Source organism: Xyrauchen texanus, chromosome 28 (genome assembly GCF_025860055.1).
Source record: "Xyrauchen texanus isolate HMW12.3.18 chromosome 28, RBS_HiC_50CHRs, whole genome shotgun sequence".
NCBI classification, from domain to species: Eukaryota; Metazoa; Chordata; class Actinopteri; order Cypriniformes; family Catostomidae; genus Xyrauchen; species Xyrauchen texanus.
Genome location: NC_068303.1, coordinates 13,613,321 through 13,637,263, shown reverse-complemented (window position 1 = coordinate 13,637,263; position 23,943 = coordinate 13,613,321). Strand labels below are relative to the sequence as shown.

General features: G+C 37.3%; 1 protein-coding gene across 3 annotated transcripts in view; it reads right to left on the bottom strand.

Annotated features, from left to right (window-relative positions):
* The window catches only part of LOC127621904 (rho-associated protein kinase 2-like), a 49,481-nt gene extending 32,568 nt beyond the window's left edge, over positions 1-16,913 (bottom strand). For 2 of the 3 annotated variants that reach the window (XM_052095694.1, XM_052095696.1), the window contains exons 1-7: positions 16,363-16,913; positions 10,091-10,172; positions 8,089-8,189; positions 3,578-3,715; positions 2,224-2,484; positions 1,327-1,471; positions 1,101-1,239 (exon numbers count right to left, since the gene is read on the bottom strand). In XM_052095694.1, coding sequence (XP_051951654.1) covers positions 1,101-1,239; positions 1,327-1,471; positions 2,224-2,484; positions 3,578-3,715; positions 8,089-8,189; positions 10,091-10,172; positions 16,363-16,461 — 965 coding nt within the window. In that variant the 5' untranslated portion in view covers positions 16,462-16,913. The remainder of the gene's footprint in view (positions 1-1,100; positions 1,240-1,326; positions 1,472-2,223; positions 2,485-3,577; positions 3,716-8,088; positions 8,190-10,090; positions 10,173-16,362) is intronic. The other variant, XM_052095697.1, reaches the window with a different exon arrangement.
* Between the last annotated feature and the right edge of the window lie 7,030 nt (positions 16,914-23,943).

Genomic DNA, 23,943 nt, shown 5'->3' with positions numbered 1-23,943 from the left:
GTGCTGTGATTGATCCTTTAAGTGATTTGTTTGAGTGTGTCTTAAACATTCAACGGTGAGTGAGTGGCTGATGGGAAATGGCATAGCATGGATGAGTTGAGGAACAGCAGCGATACACACACAAACACACACACACACAGAGCAGCATCCAAAAATACAGAATAGTTGTTCCCCTCCCTATCCCTGCATCTGGATTGAGAGGGCTGCAGGAGTTTGGATTGCCACGTGTGGGACATTCCAACAGTCGGAAAGCAAAGGGGGGGGTGTGTGTGTGTGTGTGTGTGTGTGTGTGTGTGTGTGTGTGTGTTTTGCTTACAAGAAAACAGAGAGCATAATAACACACACCCACTCTCTAGATAATTGATCAGGAATGCCTCATCTGGAAATAAAATGGTAACATTTTTCAAAAAGTTTCTATTCATTATCATTAGTTTATGCATTAGTTATCATGAACTAACACTGAACTATATATTTTTTAAAGCAATTATTAAACTTTGGTAATAAAAATACAGTTGTTCAATGCTAGTTCAAGTTAGTTCATAGAGCATTAGCTAATGTTAATATGTACAAATTTTGATTTAAAAAATGTATTACTATTACTATGTTTTGAAATTAACATTAACCAATATTAATAAATGTTGTAAAAGTATTGTTCATGGTTAGTTCATGTTAACTAATGTTGTAAACTAATGTTAACAAATGGAAACTTATTGCAAAGTTTTATAAAAAAAAACTGCTTAAAACAGATGGTTTGCTTGTCTCTTCTGGTCCACCTGTTCTCCCAATCTGGCAAAGGTGGTCTTTAGCTGGTTTAGCTGGTCGGTCCACTGTTCTACCTGCCTGATCAGCTGGCAAGTGCCCTAAAACCCTCAAAACCAGTAAATAGACCAGTCTGACCAGGCAGGGAGATTAGCAAGGTCAGCAAACCAGAGTAGCCTGGTTTAAGCTGTTTTTGCGTCAGGAACATATATGTGCATGTGAAAGGGAGGAGAAAGGCTCACTTAATATTTGAAAACTCACTATATATTTGTTATCTTTCACATTTGTCATCTCTCTCTTCTGGTTTTTTCTCATTCTGACTTTGTGTCTCTCTCTCTCACCTGTCAGTCAGAAAGGCACAGATGAGGTCTTCGGCATCCTTAGACATTTCAATGTCATTTGGAAAAGTTAAGCTGTTTTTATGATCCATGATCTTTCCGTAGGTGCCCACTAGGGATTCGGCATAAAACGGCGTGTCACCTACCCACAGAAGAATAAATAATTAGGATGGAGAGAACAGTAAGAGGAAAGGCAGATGAGAATACAGAGAAAGTTTGTGGTACTCACCGACTAGCAGCTCATATATGAAAACACCCACAGACCACCAGTCACACTCACGGCCATAGTAACCAGTCCCTCCTTGTGACATCAGAACCTCTGGTGAAATGTAATCAGGAGTCCCGACAGCAGTGTCACAGCGGACCATACCAGTCTTACACACACATACAGATACACATAAATATAAACATGGGCGTACACTAATTTTATCATATATAAGTCATTTAAAGGTGAAATGTTGAATTTCTGAGCCACTAGTAAAAATCTGTCATATCTAATATTACACCAATGTTGCTGTGTTAGCCTGGTGGTCAGGATGTTAAATAATGTTTTGAAAGAGCCACAATGTCAACAAATTGTTAACTTATAATTGTCTCTGCATATATATGCAAAAATAGGAGAAAGTTTTTTAAAAGTAAAAATTACACGCTTCACCTTTAAAACCACCTTATATACATCCGTTGACAGGTATCAAGAATTTAAGCTGCACGTTATCATCTCTCCACAAGATGGCAGAGTTGATATAAGAATTCTCACAACAAGGTGTTCCTAGAGCTGCATCCCAATAAGCATACTTCTAAACACTAAAAGTATGTACTTTACGTAAATACTTTTGAGTAAGTAGGAATCCTGGAACACACCACCACATTCTAAAATTCCTTTAAACCACAGATCCATTTATCACATGTAAGCATTGCTATCAGTATCTAGCTAAATTCATTACATTAAAGGTGAAGTGACTAATTTCTGCACTACAACATTACCAAACACAATTGTAAAATTGTAAAAAAAACATAAAAACAAAAAACAATTCTAGAAGTGTGAATAGTATTCTAATTGAGATGTAGCTTCTCTCATTTTCACTCAACAAATCAGATTGCACTTATCACACAACCCAGGACGCACCGAGTCCATCTTCATGCATGTTCCAAAGTCAGCGAGTTTAAGGTGCCCGTTGCGGTCAAGCAGCATGTTGTCTGGTTTGATGTCTCTATGGATGAAGCCCAGAGAATGGATAGCGTCCAGTGCAAGCACCACTTCTGCTGTGTAGAATCTAGCCCACTCTTCTGGGATGTCATAGTTGCTGGTCAGACTCACCAGGTCTCCACCAGGCATGAACTCCATCACCAAATAGAGGTGCTTCTCATCTTGGAACGCACAGCACAGCTATGTAGACAGAGAGAGAATGTGGTGAATATTAACAATTTTTTTTACTGGAAAACAAGACAAAATACTAATATGGCTAAGCAAAGCCCTTTAACAGGGTAACTAATGGATGTTCAACAAGTAAATATGCCAAATAACTATAACATATTATCGCATAAAATTTAAGAAAAGTAAGAAATAACAAAAGCTTCAATACAGAGTGGCACAAAACCACTTATGCATATTCCGGATGTAGAATGACGCACTTTAATGTAACCAGGGCTCTTGGAGTCACAGAGCAATCCTCACTCCGCATTTAAAGTGCAATATACAAGTAGTAAACAGTTTGATGAGCCTTTGGTACTGCTAAGCTTTTAATACAGTGTCAGACAGAATCTGCTGAATGACAAAAAAAAACTCACAAATAAACCTGTTGATTTTGCATAATGACAGGAACATAGATCACATCAGAGGATTTGACATCTGACAGTGAAAAAACAGCACTTTGATCACTGTAGCAGCAGTGCATTTAAGGACTAAACAAAGAATTAAAGAGACGAAACTCTAAGGGTAAACCTGTTCACGTTGAACTCGGTACAAATATAGCTTCCTATCTATATCAAAACTATTAAGCAAAACAGATTAATTTGTTAAACTAAAATAAATAAAAATCTATTTTTCATTAGGAAGAAATACATTTCTCAAGAATCGCAATTTGTAACTGTAAAAAAAAAAAAAAAAAATCCTATCCCTATGAACTATCATTTTCATTTTGTCAACTTTTGGGAGAACAATAGAATATAGATGGCCAATAGACAGACTAAAAGCCATAAAACTCCAATTGTGATTTCATGGGGTCTTTTGAGCACTTGAGGCAGTGAAGTTCTTAAACATAATGGAATGCATTTATATGTTAAAATGTATTGATTTAATAAAGTTCAATTTAAAAACCCTCAGATCAGTTTTAAGTTATCCTAAAGCACAATTTCCTTAGCTTTCATCTTAAAATTTTTCATGATCAAATTTTGGTTTTATGTTGTACACTAAACAATACAAAACATGTACAGACCACTTCAAGTACATTTGCAGTTATGTATATGAAATTGAATCCTACCTGCACTATCCAAGGACTCTTAGAGAATGCCATGATGTCACGCTCCTCCCAAAAGAAGGCGGAGTCGGAGCGTTTGACCATCTCAAACTTACTGAGCTGCTTCATGGCATACACTTGCTGAGAGGCTTTATGTCGTACCTACATGAACAACATAAAACAATCATTTAATCAAGAACTGAAACAAGGCACATTCTGTAATATGTTGTTAGTTTGTAATGTTTCTCATAGTTATATGTGTAAAGGCTTATGAACTAGAGTGAATGATTTGCCTACTTTAGAGGGGTCATATCTTTCATTTAATTATTTATTTATTTATTTTTCCCCTGAGGTCCATATGTAGAGCTAATAGGACTTGATTTTTCAATACCTATGGTAATTTGGCACTCTCGATGTTGGCAGTGGGAGTGGGGTTGTTAAATGGAGGGTACGTACATCATCGGGGTCATCAGGTGGGCAACCTCCTTCTTTGATATTTCACTGATAAGACCACGACATCTCCAGAGGGCTCAATGGTGATACCTGGCATCCCAGGTACATCCCCCTCAGTTCCATACCCTCCAGTTTTCATCTTGTAGCCCAGTTGTTGTCTTTACTTTTAATCCAAATCAAATTGCTTCTTTTTCTGCTGCATTTGACTGCTTGTTGGAGGGAACTACCCCTCACCCCCATATTCTTCAATAGACTGGTCACAGATGTAGCAACAAATCCCCTGCATCCCACTTCTACAGGGAAAATCTTGGTCTCTCAGTTGTTCTGGCAACTTCAGTTGCCAGTTCAGAGTACTTGGTCTTTTTCCTCTCATAAGCTTCTTCAACACCATCTACCCATGGTACTGTCAATTCCACAACGTATGCCAGCTTAGCTGTTGTGGACCACAGGACCATCTCTGGCCATAGTGATGTAGTTACAATGTCTGGGGGAAATACAAGCTTTTTTTCAAAATCCATGTCCATTTTCCAATCCCGAACAACCTGCAGAATGCTTGCATCCTTTGATGTTATATGGTGCTCTGGAGGTTGGCCTGCTGGTACAAATGGTGTGATGCGGACATTTCCTGCCAATGTTTGTGGGAGAGCATTTGTGGTGGTTCGCAACTGTTCCAAGATTGATGCTAGCTTACTGAGAACTTGGTTATGCTACCAAGTGTAATGTCTTTGGTGTGGTTTGTAGTGCATCCTGTTAAAATATGCCTTAATGATACAGGTGCTTGACGAAGAGAGCAAGCATGGTCTTCTCCCCACCACTACTTCAGGTTCTGGGGTGTGGGTAGGTCATAAGTGGCTCTGATTACAAAGCTTAGTCGAGATCACTCCATCTCCCAGATATCCCGCCAGCTAAGTTTCCTCTTTTCCAGGCTCTCCCAGTGAGTCCATTGGCCCTGATTGGCCATCGCGACGGCCTTGGCATGCCGCTCCTTCTCCTCCTGTCTTCTCACTGTGAGCTATCTCTTCTGCACTGATGTTGCCTTGTGCCATTAAGGAGCTTTTGGGAGGAGCCGAGACCGGCTCTCCCATGTTGGACATGGCCAACCACATCCCTGAAGTGAAGAACAGACTTAGCATTCTGAACAGCTTCAGATGGAGTCCACTTCCTCCCCGTTGCAACACAGGGGGCAGCTGTTCGAATAACAGTATCTTCAGATTCGGCTAGGGTCATGATCAACCTTGCTTTGGCGTATATTAATTATTTCACAAGGCTTGCAAATGGTAATTCCAATTTGCCATTCCTGTACAGTCCGACCGAACTTAAGCATCTTGTAAATCCAAGCCATTGTTTCACATGTGTGCTGATCATTCTTTCCAGCTTTTCCACTTTAGTCTTGGTAGTATGCCAAACTGGAAATGCCACAGCTTGAGTTTTCCTGACAGTATTGTCTGATTGATGCTAGTTATGTGTGCAATGGTATCCTTTTTGAGTTGTTGAAACTGTTCTGTGTCCTTGAGCTTTGTGTCATACCAGCAGCCCAAGCTCTTCACTGGGATGTCTGAAACAGTTGGGACAGGTATTCCATCAATATGAAATCTTTGACCCGTGACTGAACATATGACAATGGAGATGCTTCTGCACTTGCTGGGCTTTATCTTCATTCTTGCCCATGTGATGTTTTGATGAAGCTTTTCCAGAAGTCTCAACGGTGCAGGGGACAGTTGTCAGTGTTGTTATATCATCCATATAGGCTGGTTTCGGTGGTAATTGCTGACCAATCTGTAGCCGTTCTCCTCCCACAACCCATTTTGAGGCTCTGATAATGAGTTCCATTGCCATAGTGAAAGCCAATGGAGAGATGGTGCACCCTGCCATGATGCCTAATTCCAGTGGTTGTCCAGGTGTGGTGAAGTCTGATGTTGTGAGACAAACTTGCAGATCCTTGGAGTAATGTTTTACCAGATTTGTTACTGTTGCAGGAACCTGAAAGAATTCAAAAGGCGTCCACAATAGGGAATGATTTATAGGCATTGGCCAGATCGAGGAACAAGACATGCATATCCTTTCCTTCTTGCATAGCAGTCTGGATTTGATGCCATTTGACACTTTTATGTTCAAGGCATACCGAAAAGCCTGCTATGCCAGCCTTTTGGATTGACGAATCAATGAACTGTTTTTGTTTCCGATATTTTGAATGTCTCTTCACAATATGGTGAAAAAGATCTTGCCTTCTATGTTCAGCAGGTTTATTTGACGAAACTGTTCAATGGTGGCTGAATTATTTTCTTTTGGAATCAGCAATCCATTCGCCAGGCTTTGTGAATAACTTTTCCCACACAACCCTCATATTTCATCAGAGGAATTTTTGAACACAACGTTCTTGTAAACACAAAATGGAACACTGTTAGGGACTGGTGCTGATGCCGATTTTGCCTTCTTATCTATCTCTTTCACCTCAATCAGCTTGGGCGGGCTAATGTTAAATTGATCTTGAGGGGATGAGATTGGTGGGATGTCAGCTGGGACAAGTACCGGTTCATCTTTTAGCTCATCAGTGTGGATGGATCTGAGATGTGCTTCCACCTCCTCTTTAGACACTTTCAGGGATCTGCTTTTCACTTTTGTGAAATGCCTTTCACAAATTAAAAAACTTTATTGAAGTTTGTTCTTGCTTTTTCTTTCTTTTTGCGTCGTTTCCTTAGATTCTCTGCTCTATGCAGCTTCGAGAGCCTCTTTTTTAGGTCCTCCTTTCTTCTGCTCTTGCTTTTTTCCACAACTTCTTCAGGCCTCTTCTTTCTTTAACAAGTTGTTGGATTTCCTGGAGATTACAGGATTTGGGGGGAGGAGGCATATCTTCCCTGCTGATTTGTTCCTCCTCTCCAAATTTTTCCTTTCTGTAGCTGTAGGCTAGGTCACCCATTTTCTCCAACTTCTTTTCTGCTGATCCCTTGATGCCACTTAAGATCAGATTCACGTCAGGTGGGCCTGGGTAGCTCAGCGAGTATTGATGCTGACTACCACCCCTGGAGTCACCAGTTCAAATCCAGTGTGTGCTGAGTGACTGCAGCCAGGTCTCCTAAGCAACCAAATTGGCCCGGTTGCTAGGGAAGATAGACATCCTCGTGGTCGCGATTAGTGGTTCTCACTCAATGGGGCATGTGGTAAGTTGTGCATGGATCGTGGAGAGTAGCATGAGCCTCCACATGCAGAGTCTCCACGGTGTCATGCACAACGAGCCATGTGATAAGATGCGTGGATTGACGGTCTCAGAAGCGTAGGCAACCATTTCTTCCATCCTTGATTAATTTTAAGACCACGAGTAGATGTTACTTTCGTCCAGCCACACCTAGAGATCTAAAGAATGTGGCCAGCTGCTGGTTTCTCTAGAGTATTGCCATTTTCTTGATTCATTGTCATGTCCATGCCAAAGTTCATTAACAGGAGGTCAGTCAGAGAGTCTACTTGCGCCCCCACTCTCGCAGACTCTGGGGGTATTCTTCTCTTTGAACTTTCCGTGGCCAAATGCGGGTGGCTCTTGTGCCTTAACAGGGTGACAGAGCCTGCTATTATTAGCGCATAACAGCCCTGTTGGGGTCTATTTCCTCCTGTCAGCTGTCTCTAAGCTGTAACACGGTCTTTCCCTCGTTGTCATATAATGTTAGTAAAAATTATTTTGTTTTAAAACAAATGTTTTATATGATCATTTTCCATGCTTTCTCTGACCCTAAGAATGAATCTTTTTTATAAATAAATATTTTTTATTTTGCAGCTGCACCTTTAAATATTCTGTACAACAGATCACATTTTATTTGTCTGACTGACAAGTAAGTCACTTTAAGTTTCTTATACGACAAAGTATTAAATGCATTACACCAGAACTAAAAAGTGTACATGCTCTGTGTTGTTGCAGGTAAGTATGAGCAGGTAGAACATGTACGTACAAGCCTCAAAGACATTTAAACACACAGACAAAAGGCTATGCCTGAGGACAAACAGCAGATAACAAGGGAAGACTCTCACATCTCACGTCAGTACACACAACCCCGTAGTCATTGCCACATATTTCCTGGCACACTATCACTTACTAGCTGCACTGCACCAAAAGCTCCACGACCAATCAGCTTGACTCTGTCAAAATCCTCCATTTTAACCTGCAATTCCCTGAGGTGGCCCACATCCTTTTCATCTACAGACATTACATAACACATTTTACATGAATAAAGATTTACATTTCATAAACATACTAACACAACAGAACAAACTGTACTCAGTCATTTTACTCCTAAATGAAATACAGCAAAGTCTACTAGAAATGTAGTTATTTGATTCAAATGAAATATTTGACATACATGGATGATATGCTATTAGTTTTTATATGGTTAGAATAAAACACAAAACAAATACATGCCCTTGAAAATCAATTCCTGGGGGCAAAATATTGCCCCTTAATAAAAATGTGTTTGACTGATATGTGCCTTTCAATGGCAGAAACCAATGTGATACGATTTAATTCATTATAATAATTAAGTAATGCATATTAGGCATACACATATTTATTGAAATAAAATGTTCCACAATGAAATTCACGAAAAGAATGAAAACATACACTCACCTAAAGGATTATTAGGAACACCATACTAATACTGTGTTTGACCCCCTTTCGCCTTCAGAACTGCCTTAATTCTACGTGGCATTGATTCAACAAGGTGCTGAAAGCATTCTTTAGAAATGTTGGCCCATATTGATAGGATAGCATCTTGCAGTTGATGGAGATTTGTGGGATGCACATCCAGGGCACGAAGCTCCCGTTCCACCACATCCCAAAGATGCTCTATTGGGTTGAGATCTGGTGACTGTGGGGGCCATTTTAATACAGTGAACTCATTGTCATGTTCAAGAAACCAATTTGAAATGATTCGAGCTTTGTGACATGGTGCGTTATCCTGCTGGAAGTAGCTATCAGAGGATGGGTACATGGTGGCCATAAAGGGATGGACATGGTCAGAAACAATTCTCAGGTAGGCCGTGGCATTTAAATGATGCCCAATTGGCACTAAGGGGCCTAAAGTGTGCCAAGAAAACATCCCCCACACCATTACACCACCACCACCAGCCTGCACAGTGGTAACAAGGCATGATGGATCCATGTTCTCATTCTGTTTACGCCAAATTCTGACTCTACCATCTGAATGTCTCAACAGAAATCGAGACTCATCAGACCAGGCAACATTTTTCCAGTCTTCAACTGTCCAATTTTGGTGAGCTCTTGCAAATTGTAGCCTCTTTTTCCTATTTGTAGTGGAGATGAGTGGTACCCGGTGGGGTCTTCTGCTGTTGTAGCCCATCCGCCTCAAGGTTGTGCGTGTTGTGGCTTCACAAATGCTTTGCTGCATACCTCGGTTGTAACAAGTGGTTATTTCAGGCAAAGTTGCTCTTCTATCAGCTTGAATCAGTCGGCCCATTCTCCTCTGACCTCTAGCATCAACAAGGCATTTTCAGCCCACAGGACTGCCGCATACTGGATGTTTTTCCCTTTTCACACCATTCTTTGTAAACCCTAGAAATGGTTGTGCATGAAAATCCCAGTAACTGAGCAGATTGTGAAATACTCAGACCGGCCCGTCTGGCACCAACAACCATGCCACGCTCAAAATTGCTTAAATCACCTTTCTTTCCCATTCTGACATTCAGTTTGGAGTTCAGGAGATTGTCTTGACCAGGACCACACCCCTAAATGCATTGAAGCAACTGCCATGTGATTGGTTGATTAGATAATTGCATTAATGAGAAATTGAACAGGTGTTCCTAATAATTCTTTAGGTGAGTGTATATATATATTATATACATACATTAATATGAAAACTCCTGATATATCGATATGTATGCAGATATAACGGTCTATCAGAATTTAATTAATATGCCATCAAAAAAATAAGCTGTCTGTTATGGATATAAAGCTATATAATAAAGGTAGAAGTGATACAGTATGTATGTGTGTCACATACAATATATTTTCAGAGTTAATTCAACAAAAATCACAAGTGTCATTTTTCTTGTTTAACATTATTAACTTCAAGATAGACTTACATCGGTTTAAAAAGGCATCTATGTTTTTGTTCTTTCTCAGAATGGGATGGTTCAAATCAAGGGCCAGAGCAGTTACTGAATCCTGCAGAGGACAAGAGAAAATATAATTTAACAATTTATATATATATATATATATAATTTTTATAAACTCACTTTCAGACCCATTTATGTTGCTACAATGGGCTTTCTTCTTTATTCACACAGTAAATATACACTTGTTACTATCCTTCAAGCCCAGAACTAAGCTCACTCTGACAGACAGTCCTACTGTGTCTTTTAAAGTGAACATAAACAAAAGATGAGATTTAGAAGTGGGATTAGGCCTATATAGTTCTTTTTTAGAGTCTTAGTGAGTATTATTTGTTGAGGATAGTGGGAATAAAACTGAACGATCCTGGAAATGTCCTTAAATATCCCCTAAATACACACAGTGACACTGCAGAGGTAAAAATATATACAAAACCAGCTGCTGACACAGACCCCATCCCCCTAACATTCCTGACCCAGACACTTCCATTTGCCCATCATCCAACCAATATGAGTGTCAGGCTGTACATAAAAAGTTAATAAGTCTGTTTTGATGCATCTCAAATAAGACACACAACTAATCCAGGGCTCAACAACAAGGATGGCATGATGACCTGATGGCCTAGTGGCCAGTGTGAGTTTTCGGGCCAGTTGACGGAACTGTCACTTGTCCTGTTGGGCCAGTGATGCGTCAACATATCATGTTCATTGATAATATACATGTGTTTTTATGCCTTATTAACATAAACATTTTGTTTTGTGTGAGATGTACTGAACATTGTTATAGTAAATTCTGCTGATACACACACACACACACACACACAACACACACACACACACACACACACACACACTCTCTCTCTCTCTTACACAGGAAGTTCTACTGTAACACAAAACTGTCTCTATCTCATGTGCAAATAAAAACACACTCCCTGAAAACACACACAATAAACAATGACAAAATCCTGTTTTCCTTGTACTGAGTCAGCACAAAATAAGATGCTGAAAAATGCAAACACACACACACACACACACACACACACTCAAAGGAAGCAATGACCATTTAGTGGGCTGAAGTCAACTATCTCTCTCCTCAATTGAAGGATGTGACCTCAGCTTCCTTTATGACATTTCCCCTGGTAACAACGGAGGGAGAGGTAAGCGGGACAATATGGCTCTGCATCCAATATAGTGACACGGATGCTAATGAAATATAATTGGTCATGAAACGAATTATAATAGTGAATATACAATAAGGAAGGATTATTAGGATGCTCTAAGGATTTCATTTGTTTTACAAACATTACTATGAAACAGGAACTCCACACTGCATGACTTGGGTTGGTGAAATTGATATCATGAACTAAAATGAAGCTGAGTCTGTCTTGGAATTTGAAAAAGTAAGAAATGGAAAAAGCTAAGCCTCTGGACTGTTTTCCATTTAATGAAAGTGAAAGAGGAATGACAACAAAAAAAACACAATAAAGGTATCATAAAAGTGGCCAATAAGGCTCATGCTCTGTGTTACAAGTCTTCAGAAGTTATAAAATTCCTTTTGTGTAAGAAAGAGAATGTCGTTATGTAAGGGGAAATGTACTGTAAGCCATTTGACTGTACATTATCCCACTTATTACACAACTATTACCAAATAAATAAATAGTCTTGCAATTTTGTTTTGCATTGACATTATGTAATTATGTGAGAAGAAAGAAAAAGCTGAATTCCACCTCCGGTTTGCGTTGGTGTTTATTTTGTGAAAATGACCATCTGACTGCTCATTATCCAGCTTATTACAAGCCTACTTGCCAAATAAATAAATATTAAACATTGATTTGCTTTGAAATTATGTAATTATGTTAGAAGAAAGAAATCACTAATAAGCCAAATTCCACTTCCAAGGTCTGTTGGTGTTTATTTATTTTGTAAATTATGACCATCTGACTGCTCATTATCCAGCATATTTGAAGACCATTTGCCAAATTAATAAATAAATAGACATGAAACATTCATTTGAGTTGAAATTATTTAATATGCTTGCTTGTAGAGATGGCACAGTGATCCGTGATGTATGAAAATGACTCGCAATACCCTGATGACTGGTCTGATATGACTTAATCCCTGGAAAAGCAGTTATTATTCAATAATATCAGATCTCTAGATGGTGCCTTTGACCAATCAAAATTGAGTATTCCAGACACCTGTTTAATAATCCCTGGTAATCTTTCCCTACAGAGGGCTGTTAACTCCTGCTGATCCGGTAATGGACCTGAACTCCATTACCGGATCAGTTCGATTTGTGAAAAATCATTCAGACCAGTTTTGTGAACTGGCTTAACTGATTTATTGAAGATCTGACTCAAAAGAACATTTAGATCAAAAATCGAACATTGCCCCTTCTCTAGTTTCAAGTTTCGAACCAATCCTCACAGAAAAATATCATATGGCTTCAGAAGACTTGGAATATAGTGCCCAAGTCGAATGGACTACTTGTCTGATACATTTAAGGTGCAATATGTCATCTTGACCGGCCAAGTTCTCATTTACTTTCATTATATTGAAAAGATTGGCCAAAATATTCCTTGAAAATTAAACTTTTTTGATCCACGTAAACAAGAAGGTCACACGCACAATATTTAAGGATAAGGTTGAGTAAATAATGCCAAATTATTAACTATTCTTTTAACATGGGCTACTATGAGCAATATGTTTGACTATGTTACTGCGAGCTGACTTATCATGCATGGCTAAGCAGTAGAGGTGGTGAGTGGATGTCTCTACGTAAACCTGCTGTGGAATGAAGCAGCAGGGATTTAGTTAGGTCTTACCCTGGGCCTCCCATAGTCAGCATGTGGCGCACACACTGTCACACACCAAAAATACTTCAAACAATACCTTCAGTGCTTGTTCGTAAATAGCTATTATTTTCCATTTACGGAACAATTAAATATGCAATGCTACAATCTAACTTTTCATTAGAGAAATGAAAGTGTGTGTCTGTGTGCACTGGCTCAGAATTGGGGGAGACAGAGGGGACACGTCCCCTTCAATGCTGTGAAGGGGGTGATTTGATCCCCCCAATCAAGCATCTGTCCTTGTTTATACTTTTTTTTTTATCAATGCTGAAAATAATTTAATATGAGATACCTTGCAATTGTGTGACTGTGAGTCTGTCATAATCAGACAAAAAACTGAATTTCCTCCTCCATTGCATGAGTTGGTATCGACGTGTCACGCAATCCCCATCTAGCATAGACGGTGGTGTCACTTGGTACCTGTTACTTTTCTCAGTGCTGGTCAGGATGGTTATTACTTATTACTGTATTAGGAACATTCTGAGATTTAAATGAAAAACAGTGCATTGACAGTGCTGTTCTGCTCACTACAATTGTACAGAATGGTTAACTATGTTACTGTTGCCTTTCTATCAGCTCGAACCAGTTTGGCCATTCTCCATTGACCTCTCGTATTAACAAGGCATTTCCATCCGCAGAACTGCCGCTAACTGGATGTTTTTTGTTTTTGAAACCTTTATGAGTAAACTCTAGAGACTGTTGTGCCTGAAAATACCAGGAGATCAGCAGTTACAGAAATACTCAAACCAGCCCGTCTGGCACTAACAATCATTCCACGGTTGAAATCATTGAGATCACATTTGTTCCCCATTCTGATGGTTAATGTGAACATAAACTGAAGCTCCTGATCAATATCTGCGTGATATTATGCATTGCACTACTGCCACACAGTTGGCTGTTTAGATAATCACATGAATAAGTAGGTGTACAGGTCTTCATAATAAAGTGCTAAGTGAGTGTATATTTGAAGTGAAATATGTAAAAAATACTTCTTTAGGTGTATATAGCACAAATTAACCTTAAGAAATATGACAATTTATATGACAATTAGTCGTGAAAGCCCTAAAATAGACAATAGGTAGATAATAGATAGACAATAGATAATGCTGAGGCAGATTTCCATTCAGAGGTATGAATCATTGTAATCCTTTTTTATTAAAAAATAACTATCCAGTGTAAAATGTATCCAAAGGGATATAAAACATTCTGAGATTTAAAAGCGGATACATGGAGGATATGATTTTCAGAGCATCAAGTGCCCCCTGCAGGAAAAATCTTTGTGTCTCACAAGACAAAGTCAAATGTGGAGTCAGTTAAGATTTTAAAGGCGTCCATAGAAATTATCAGTTGTTTTTTTCAGGGTGAGGAAAGCAGACAAGCAGGCAAAAGAATTGTAATTTTCTGAAAGGGTTCATATTTTTCTGAAACATTTACCCTAATCCTTTTTCGAATGTTTGATATGATTGACAGAGTATAAATATATATATATAGAGTATGCAATGAATATATTTTTTATTTATCTGTGGATTAAAGTTACACTATGTAACGTATGGCCCTCTAGAGGTTGAAGCATAAAACTGCGGTTTACTTACGGAGGAACGTTGTTTTGGAAATTACGTGAGTTGGAATTTGCCTGCGCTCTTTTGCGCGGATGAATCTGATGGATTTTATTTAGTTGTTGTTGTTTATACTGAATCGCGTGTTCCAACCTTGTCAGAAGAAAAATGGTCAATATTAGATTGCGTCACTATGGTTGTAACTTTTGGCAATGCGAATGCAAGAGGGGAAAGTCTCCTTGGGTATTCTGTTAGTCGTAAGAGTTCTCATCTAGAAAGTTACTAAAGGAAAAGTACAGGACTGTAGGTGGGAAGTAACCTTGGTGCTATCAAAACATTGTTCTGTTTGTTTGAGCATCCTGACCAGTACTGCTAGTCACTTTGTATGAAAGCATTTGCTAAATGGCTAATTAACAATAGGCAGACATTTGCAATATATTTCAACTACATTGCTGGGTGAAGAAACATCCAGAGAACGCAGGGAGTGCCCACTTTCAATCTTGTTAAAATATGCAGTGCTTTTCTGGAATGAGGGTTTTTTTCTACAGAGTATGATGGGTAATAAGGTAAGTGATTTCACTTGTAGATGAAAAGTCACAATAGAAGCGCATTGTAGTCATTCTCACCTTGTAAAGCTTGCTTGGCAAGTCCTCACATTCCCCCCTCAACCAACCACACTGAATTAAGTTATAAGGTGTCATTACACATTTTAAAGTTACTTCCTGCCCTCTAATGATATGGGTGTTCTAATGACATATGAGGCCTGGTCAATATACATTTACACAGGCACACAACAATCTGTATTTGGGGAAAATAAGATCACCAAAAGACAACTGCATTACTGTGGAGGAGGGTGTGTTCACAGCACACTGATGAGAGATAAGATACATGAACATCAACATAATCTTCTGGGACAAACATTTGTTTGCACCCTTAACATACAGAATAATGTGCTTTTGTTTAGAGTTGTACAGCCTGTTTGTGTATAAAAGACCTTTTTGAAAAAGCAATCCTATAATATTTTTGAGGTCATTAATAATACATGTACCTGGGTGGTCTTCTTCCACAAAAGTGCATGTTTAAATATGGAATCATTCGACACAGTGTCAGGTTTGACATATAGCAATGCTATGAGACACACAAGAACCTGAGGAAGAGTTTAAAATGGCATACTAACACAGTATTCATACTATTTCAATGGCATGAAATTGCATCGTTTTTGTAGACCTTTCGACTTTAGTCCATTTCCACTTCAGTGGAGGGTAGAATTTTCTGTGAATAATTACTTACATTTTGGTCTGTTCCTCACACAAAGCAATCAAATAACTACAGAAGACTTGATAGCCCCGGTCCCCATTCACATTCATTATATGGAAAAGAATGGCCAGGATATTCAACAAAAAAAGTCACACAGGCTTTAAATTTTCCATTTTGGGGGCATTTTTTCATTTGAGAAATATCTAATTAAAAATGATGCAATCTTTATAAACACCATCTACAATAGTCATTGGGGGCCCATAGAGTTAATTTGAATAATAAAAAAGAAAAGTATCAAATTTATATTTCACAAAAAGGCCTTGCGCCCACCATCTGGTGTCCCCGTTTTTAGCAGAATAATTGAGAAATCCATATATTAAGGTATGATCTATATTGCTTAAATAATGTAAATTTTCTACATCATAGCAATATATATATATATATATATATATATATATATATATATATATATATATATATATATATATATATATATATATATATATAAAACTCTCTTGTCCAGTTTAAAAACACTACTTTTAAATATCATCCCATTACCATGACCCTTTAACAGCCTTACCAGTAAACTCTCCAAATTCAACGGTGATCGTTGGTCCTTGATCAGTAACTCCAACTTTCTCACCCGGGCTTCTAGTCTCGTTCCTGCTCCAGTTGACATTGCAGCAGCTCTGTGTTGTGGAGGTCCCGGTAAACATCAGACTGCACGCCGCGATTATGAGACTTCAAAAGCCTGAATCAAACTTGTCACTGCCTGCCGTAATCCAACACGAAAGACAGGCCAGTTCTGTTTGAAGGATTTCCCTGGAAGCCCAAAAATTCACGTACATACGGAATAATGTTGTTTGGTGTATTATTTTGAGGAAATGCCACCAAATGGTTGCGCCAAAAGGATAAAATTAAAGGTTGTCACCCACACGCTCAGAAAGGCTAGTCAGTCTCTCTCTCTCTCTCTCTCTCTCTCTCTCTCTCTCTCTCTCTCTCTCTCTCTCTCTCTCTCTCTCTTTCGCTCTCCCGCTCTGGTTCAAAGTTACAGTGGGGAAAAAAACTTCGTGGACGATATATGTAGAAATCAAGGCTTGGTCTCTTTGACTCTACTGCTTTTTGAGTAAATGAAGCAGAGGGTCAGTAAAGCATAAATCTTATTGGTGTCCCGTATTGCTAACGTAGTGTGTTTCTTTCTTTGTTGTATTGCGTGTCCCACCCCTGCGGGCACTGGAATTCTTTGGATCTTATCTAAGCCATCGCTTTTACCGGCCTGCCGTCACAGTCTAAATTCAACTCGATATACTAGACTAGCTATATTTAGCCGGTTAAACACATGTATTATTATTTTATTTTTTGGACAATTCTGGATGGTAAGATTATTCTAGAGTGCTGTAAATCTGTTTATAAATAAAAGTATAAATACGTATATAAAAAAAAAAAGTATATAAAAAAGTATAAATGAGAATTATACGCATCAGTGGCCTTGATAAAAATATTCCCATATATATATATATATATATATATATATATATATATATACTCTGATCATTTACTTACCCTCATGCAATCCCAGATATATCTGACTTTCTATCTTCTGCAGAACTCAAACGAATATTTTTTTGAAAAATATCTGTAGGTCCATACAATGTATTTGAAAGGGGTCTAAAACATTGAAGCACCAAAAAACACATAAAGGCAGCATAAAAGTAATCCCTAAACTCCAATGATTTAATCCATGTCTTCTGAAGTTATCCAGTCAGTTTTGTGTGAGAACAGACCAAGATGAAGCTAGTTTTTCAATGTACATCTTGCAGTTTTTTAGCACGATCATGATTTCAAGCTCAATTTCACTTCCTAGTGCTTGACGCATGCGCAGCTCGCTAGATGGTGCTCTGCAATCGGGCTTGAAATCATGAGTTCAGTTCATTATTGCCATTATTTATCAGACACAATTTGTTTTTTGTTTTTTTACCACTCAGTAAACTTTTATTAGATTCCGTTGTTGAAAAATTATTTCAAGGGCGAGGGCTCTTGTAGATGGCTGTGGTTTCAAGTCATAAACAGAGCTGACTAGACTGAGGAGATCATTTCAATTGATGGGTTTATGAGTTAATAACATTATTACAGGTATGTTATTAACTCATATAATTATAATAATTGTATAGCTAAGAGTATTTGTGTATTTATGATGTTTTTGTGTTATACTATCATTTAATGGTCTACTCTCTCAAATCTAACAACAGTTTGAAACAGGCTTTCAGCCACCACTTACTGCGCTGAAAAATAGTACAGATGGATGCAAAAATGCATTTGATGTGAACAACAATCTAATCAAGCACTGAGAATATAGCACTGAAAAAAAGGTAAATTATTATTCTGTATTGATGTTTAAAACGAGGACTGCTTCACACAGACAGTATAGTGTTGTGTGAATGGAAAACTGTTGATTCAGTTTGTGATTTATGAAGCACAACAGAAGACAAGGCACACAATGTCTCTTATCAGCCAACAGCCATTGATTGTCGATAAAGTAAAAGAAGTACATATTTAAAATACCATGTAAGTCTTAATTAAAAAAAATAATAATAATTATCATAATATTAGGCCATTAGTTGTAGGCCTGCCCTATAGATCTTCCTCAGCCTGCTCTATACAGTTCAATTGTCCATAGAGGGCTTATGACAACGCCCACGTCTGAGGAATGAGGAAGTTGGTTTATCATGTCTCAGCTAAGTGTCTTTAGGGCATGGCATGCATAATCTGTTTCTATGGAATAGGCAAGAGAAATGTGATTTTATCCAACATTATTTGAATTTAAAACTCCCTCTCAAAATGTTTCTGTTGTTGTGTATAACTCTGTGGTTACTAGCTTAATTTCCAGTGTGTGTGTGTGAGAGAGAGCTGGTGGCTGCAGTAAGTTTTAAAGTTAATAAAGTCAATAAATAATGTTGTGTTTCCTGAACACTAAAAATTTAGAAATAGTTATTGCGTGCCTTACTCAAAATATTAGTTATCTGATAGCCCAGCTTTAGCTAAAGTAAAATTGTTAGTCATATGAATGCTTAAAATGTATTTTTAAGATTAGAATAATAAGACATCTTCATACCAGATGATTATTAACAAGGATTTCATACTGAACTTGACAGTTCCTTTTTGATATCTGTTCCTATTAACAACTCTGCTTTACATTAACAGGTAGCTCGTCTAACAATGCCATCCACTGTCCCTAATACATCCATGTTCCCTTTAGTGGATAAACTGATAGAGGATGATACAGATAGAGATATTCTGCTCTCCATACCAACATGTTGTATCATCATTGGAAAACTAGTGAGTTTCAAGCATGCACATCTCAAATATAAAAGCAGATATCTTGCAGCCAAAAAAAAAAAAAGAAAAATTTTGGATATTTGTAGTAATCCACTCTTGCCAAAAAATTAGCCATGACTTGGAATTGTGTCCTCATTGATGGTAAATTTACACTGTAAAAAAATCCAGTTTTTTTTTTTACAAAACATGTATGACATGTGAAATTTAAATAATGCAGTAAACATTCTACAACCCCAATTCCAAAAAAGTTGGGACAGTATGAAAAATGCAAATAAAAACAAAAAAGAGTGATTTGTAAATTATATTCACCTTTTTGCTATATTGAAAGCACTACAACTACACATTATATTATGTTTTACCTTTTTTTTTGAAAATTTTTAAAATGTACATTGTAAAAAATCATATAATATTTAGTTGCAGTGCTTTAAATATAGAAAAGGATAACTATAATTTACAAATCACTCCTTTTTGTTTTTATCAGCATTTTTCATACTTTCCCATCTTTTTCGGAATTGGGGTTGTACATCAAATAATACAAAACACCCCAATCTATGTAACTGAAATTAAAAATAAGAAGAAACATAACTATTCCCATAAAATATAATGAAATATGAGGGGTCATGCAGGGATTTGTTGGAATGCTTTTTTAATTTTAACAATAATTTACAGTAAAAAGTACATGCACTCTCTTGTTAAACAATATACATTTTTACCATTAATTATACAGAAATGTAATACTTTTTACATCTAAACATTGTATTTTAAAAACTACTGTTGTCACGATCCCCTGTTGTCTGCCCCGTGTTTCACTTGTCAATTGTCATGCACTACAATTCCCATGATTCCCGGCCCTCATCACTCTCTCATTGTTTTCACCTGTTTGTCATTTAGTCTCATTACCTTGTGTATTTAAACCCTGTTTGTTTTCCATTCCCTTGTCGATCGTTGCTTGTTTGTAGATGTCTGGATGCTGTTGTGTTTGCCCATGTTAGAAGTTGTTGTTTTGCCTTGTTTACCCAGTTCGTGTACCCTTGATGTTTTCATGTTTCTGTTTTCCCATCGTGGATATTTCCTTTGTTCCTGTTTTGTCTGTTTTCACTTTGTTTAATAAAAACCTGCGTGTAGATCCTCACTCCTCGTCTGCCTCCTCCTACAATCGTAACAACTGTATTGTCTTTTAAAATATATTACACATTTCTACTGTATATTTTACAGTTAATATTTGATGATCAGTTAAAGTTTTTATTTCTGTAGCATTTTTAGTCTTATACCGTTAAAATTATAGACATTTATTACAGTGTGGTTAAGTGCCTTTATACATTGCCATCATTAGAAATGAACTTTCTGATAAACATTTTTATTAATTGACTCCGTTTAGATACAGATCTTATCAATAGCCACATCAATAAAGGGGCAGAACAACTGTACAGAACAAGCATATGACTGTTGTTTTTCAATATGGCAATTTTTTTATAATATAATTTTTTTTTTAAATAACCGATTCACTTTAAACAACATAGCTGTGTCAAATAAGCTATTTTTGCTTTCAGCTCTTTAATAATTTGGCTGAAGGAAAAACTGTTCCCAAAGGGATGGTGGTCAAGTTAATTGTAGACTGGCTCAATTCACTTGATGTTGAACATTATGGTAAGGGTGTAACAGGCCAACTCAAACTTAAACATATTTTGTCTTCAGAGTTTTAGATGCCTCTGGTTTATTGAAATGGTAATTGATGACAAAGCTCTTCATATGAACAAACATGTTGTAACAACATTTGTTTACGTTTTAGTTCATGCCTTGTTTTAAAACCTGTTTTTGAGCAGGTTAAGTCCTGGCCTGTTTGCCATCAGTGTCAGGAGTACCTGAATATTCAAATATCAAATAGACCTGATTTAAAACCTCACAATGCCACCAGACTTCATCATCAACATCAAGGTAGCCCTTTTCATAATATTTATACTATCTCTATACAAATCTATACTCAAGGTTGGGTGTAATCTGGTTAGAAAGTAATTAATTACAGTAATCCAGTTACTTTCAAGTGAAAGACAAGTAGTGTAACACGTTATATTTTAAATAGTTGTAACCAGATTACAATTTTGGACTTATAATTAAGTTAACTAATTGACATAAATTAGGTTAAACTAATTTCTCTAAAATCTTATTTATTTAAAACACATTTAAAACATGAATTTTGTTCATATGTATGTCTGTTTGACAGCTGAAGTGTGTGCGCCCTCTAACTAGTCATTGTAAGGGAGAAACGAGTGTATGACTTGCATGTGACAATGAACAAGGAGAAATATATATTATATAGATATAGATATTTGTTTATGTATGTGATATACACTGTATATACTTTTTGAATTAGTTGTTCCAGAGTTTTTCATAAAGCAGCTTAAAAGTAAAGTTATTAGTAATGCGATTACTTTTGTTATGAAGTAATCAGAAAAATTATTAAAATTTTAGAGAAACAGTTCATTTCTAGTGACTAACCAAACACTGTCTATACTCCACTGATACTTTGGTTATCTGTTTCCTTATTTAATCTTTTAGTAGCCATGAAAATATTTCACCATGATGGACCCTTTTCACATATCCAGTTTTGGAAGTAAGCGGAAGTAAACGATGTCAGGGTAAACTTGCATAGCGATGAATGGGAGGCCACAGCAAATTTATATTTTGCTTACTCGTTTACTCCAACAGCAAAAGAAAGAATCCTCTATTGTGCTTTCACAGCTTTCCAAAAGAAAAAAAAAGCGAGCGGTGGATTACAGCTGTCAGTTGAGAAAAAGATGTCAAATTTACCATCACTCTTTCAGCAGCTGTTTTAGAAACCTCATTGTATGTGGTAACTCATTTTTTAAAACTTATTACAGGGTAAAATAATACAAAGTATAATGTTATAAGTTTACTCTAAATAATGAAAAAATTGTGAATATAAAAACGTTTGCTAGATTTACTCTGCTAAATAAGGCGGAAATGCATATTCACAGTTTGTGAAAAGGGTCCACTGTGTTAAGTTCACTTAATCACTACTATAAATCTAATAAATAAATGTTAAGTTAGTGACTTTAGTTTGTGGTTTTGTGTGTGTGTATGTGTACAGTGTCCCGACAGGGACCTGGTCCAAAGGCTCTCAGGTGAGTGTCAACATCCTGAGACAGGCCTTGTGTTCCAGAGGGAGAAATGGGACCCTGTGAAGAAAGAGTTTTACATGAAATGTAGCAATATAGATGATGAGAAAGGGAAAGAAAACAGAGGATCGGGAGGAAAAGGAATTACGAAAGTCCCTTATGTCTTTGGTATTACTTAGAGTGAATGACAATAGTAGAATTGAGTTCAGTTCATTATTACCATTATTTATCAGACACATTTATTTTAATTTCTTTTACCAAAGCCACTTTATAAATGTATAGTAAGTTGGTGTAACTGCTATATCTGTAAGTTTCTAATTCATGCTTCTAGAATGAATTTAGCATTGCCAAATGTTAAAGCTCAGTTTACAAATTGTAAACACTATTGAAAAGTGAGCACAGTATTTAAGATGGTAGAGATAGTGTTCCAGAAAGACATGATCACACAGCTAGTAAGAGTGTAAGAGTAAGACTAATCCAGAAAATGGAGACAGCAAAATCATGCTCTATAAGAACACCATGCTCAGGCCTATTAGAGATAATAAACATTGTTAAACACCTACATAAATTATTATACAAATATTAGAGTATTTATACGTAGTACATATTAAGTTTTATGTGTAGGATTACATGGTGGACCATAATCCACCCTATTTATCTGAGCTGGATGGAAACAAGAACCCGGAGGAGATCTTTGAGGTAAGTGACCTCTGTCAAGGCTATAATGTTTACAATACTATGCTGTCTTGAAATATATACAATTAAAGCATTAAAAAACAGGAAATACTCTCACCAAACACTTTATTAGGAAAACTATCATCAACAAGGCATTTCCATCTGCAGAACTGCCACTCACTGGATGTTTGTGCATGAAAATCCCAGGAGATCAGCAGTTACAGAAATACTCACACCACCCCGTCTGGCACCAACAATCATGCCACGGTTGAAATCACTGGGATCAAAATCTTTCCACATACTGATGGCTGACGTGAACATTAACTTAATCTCCTGACCCGTGTCTGCATGATTTTATGCATTGCATTGCTGCCATATAATGAGCTGATTAGATAATTGAAATAATAAGTGTGCAGGTGTTCCTAATAAAGTGCTAAGTGAGTGTAGCATGTCATGATTTAAGTTCTAAGTTCTTTCCAATTATCTGTGAAGTTCCACATTCAGTGATGTCTTGTTTGGAGTCAATGGCTGTGAGGTGTGCAGGTGGGCCTGTGCATTTGACGATAGAGGACACAGAGCTTTCTGATCAGATGGTCAGATACCAACATCTCTTATTCTGAACTAATCAATTCAGAAGAACATAAATTGAAATGTTTATTATATTCCTCTTTACCATGTCTGTCCTTGGTGGAGCTATTTCGAACTCTGTCCTCCTGTAAGATTGTTCCACCAAGCTTATGTTGGCGAAGAAGCCGATGGTCCTCTACCTGTCCTATGGTGCTCAAAGAGGGCAGGGTCATCTAGGGCTGACCTGAATTTGCTATTGGGTTAGTGCAAACTAATTGATAAAAAATGAAAATATTTAAGGAATTTAAATTCAGTGTTATTTACGAATTCCACTATTCCCTCCACATTAGCTTCATGGATAAGATGTACATCTTGTCATCTCAGGATGCTCTGCAGAAGTTCTTGACAAACCTTCGGCCCTACTTGCTGCCACCCATGCTCTGCCT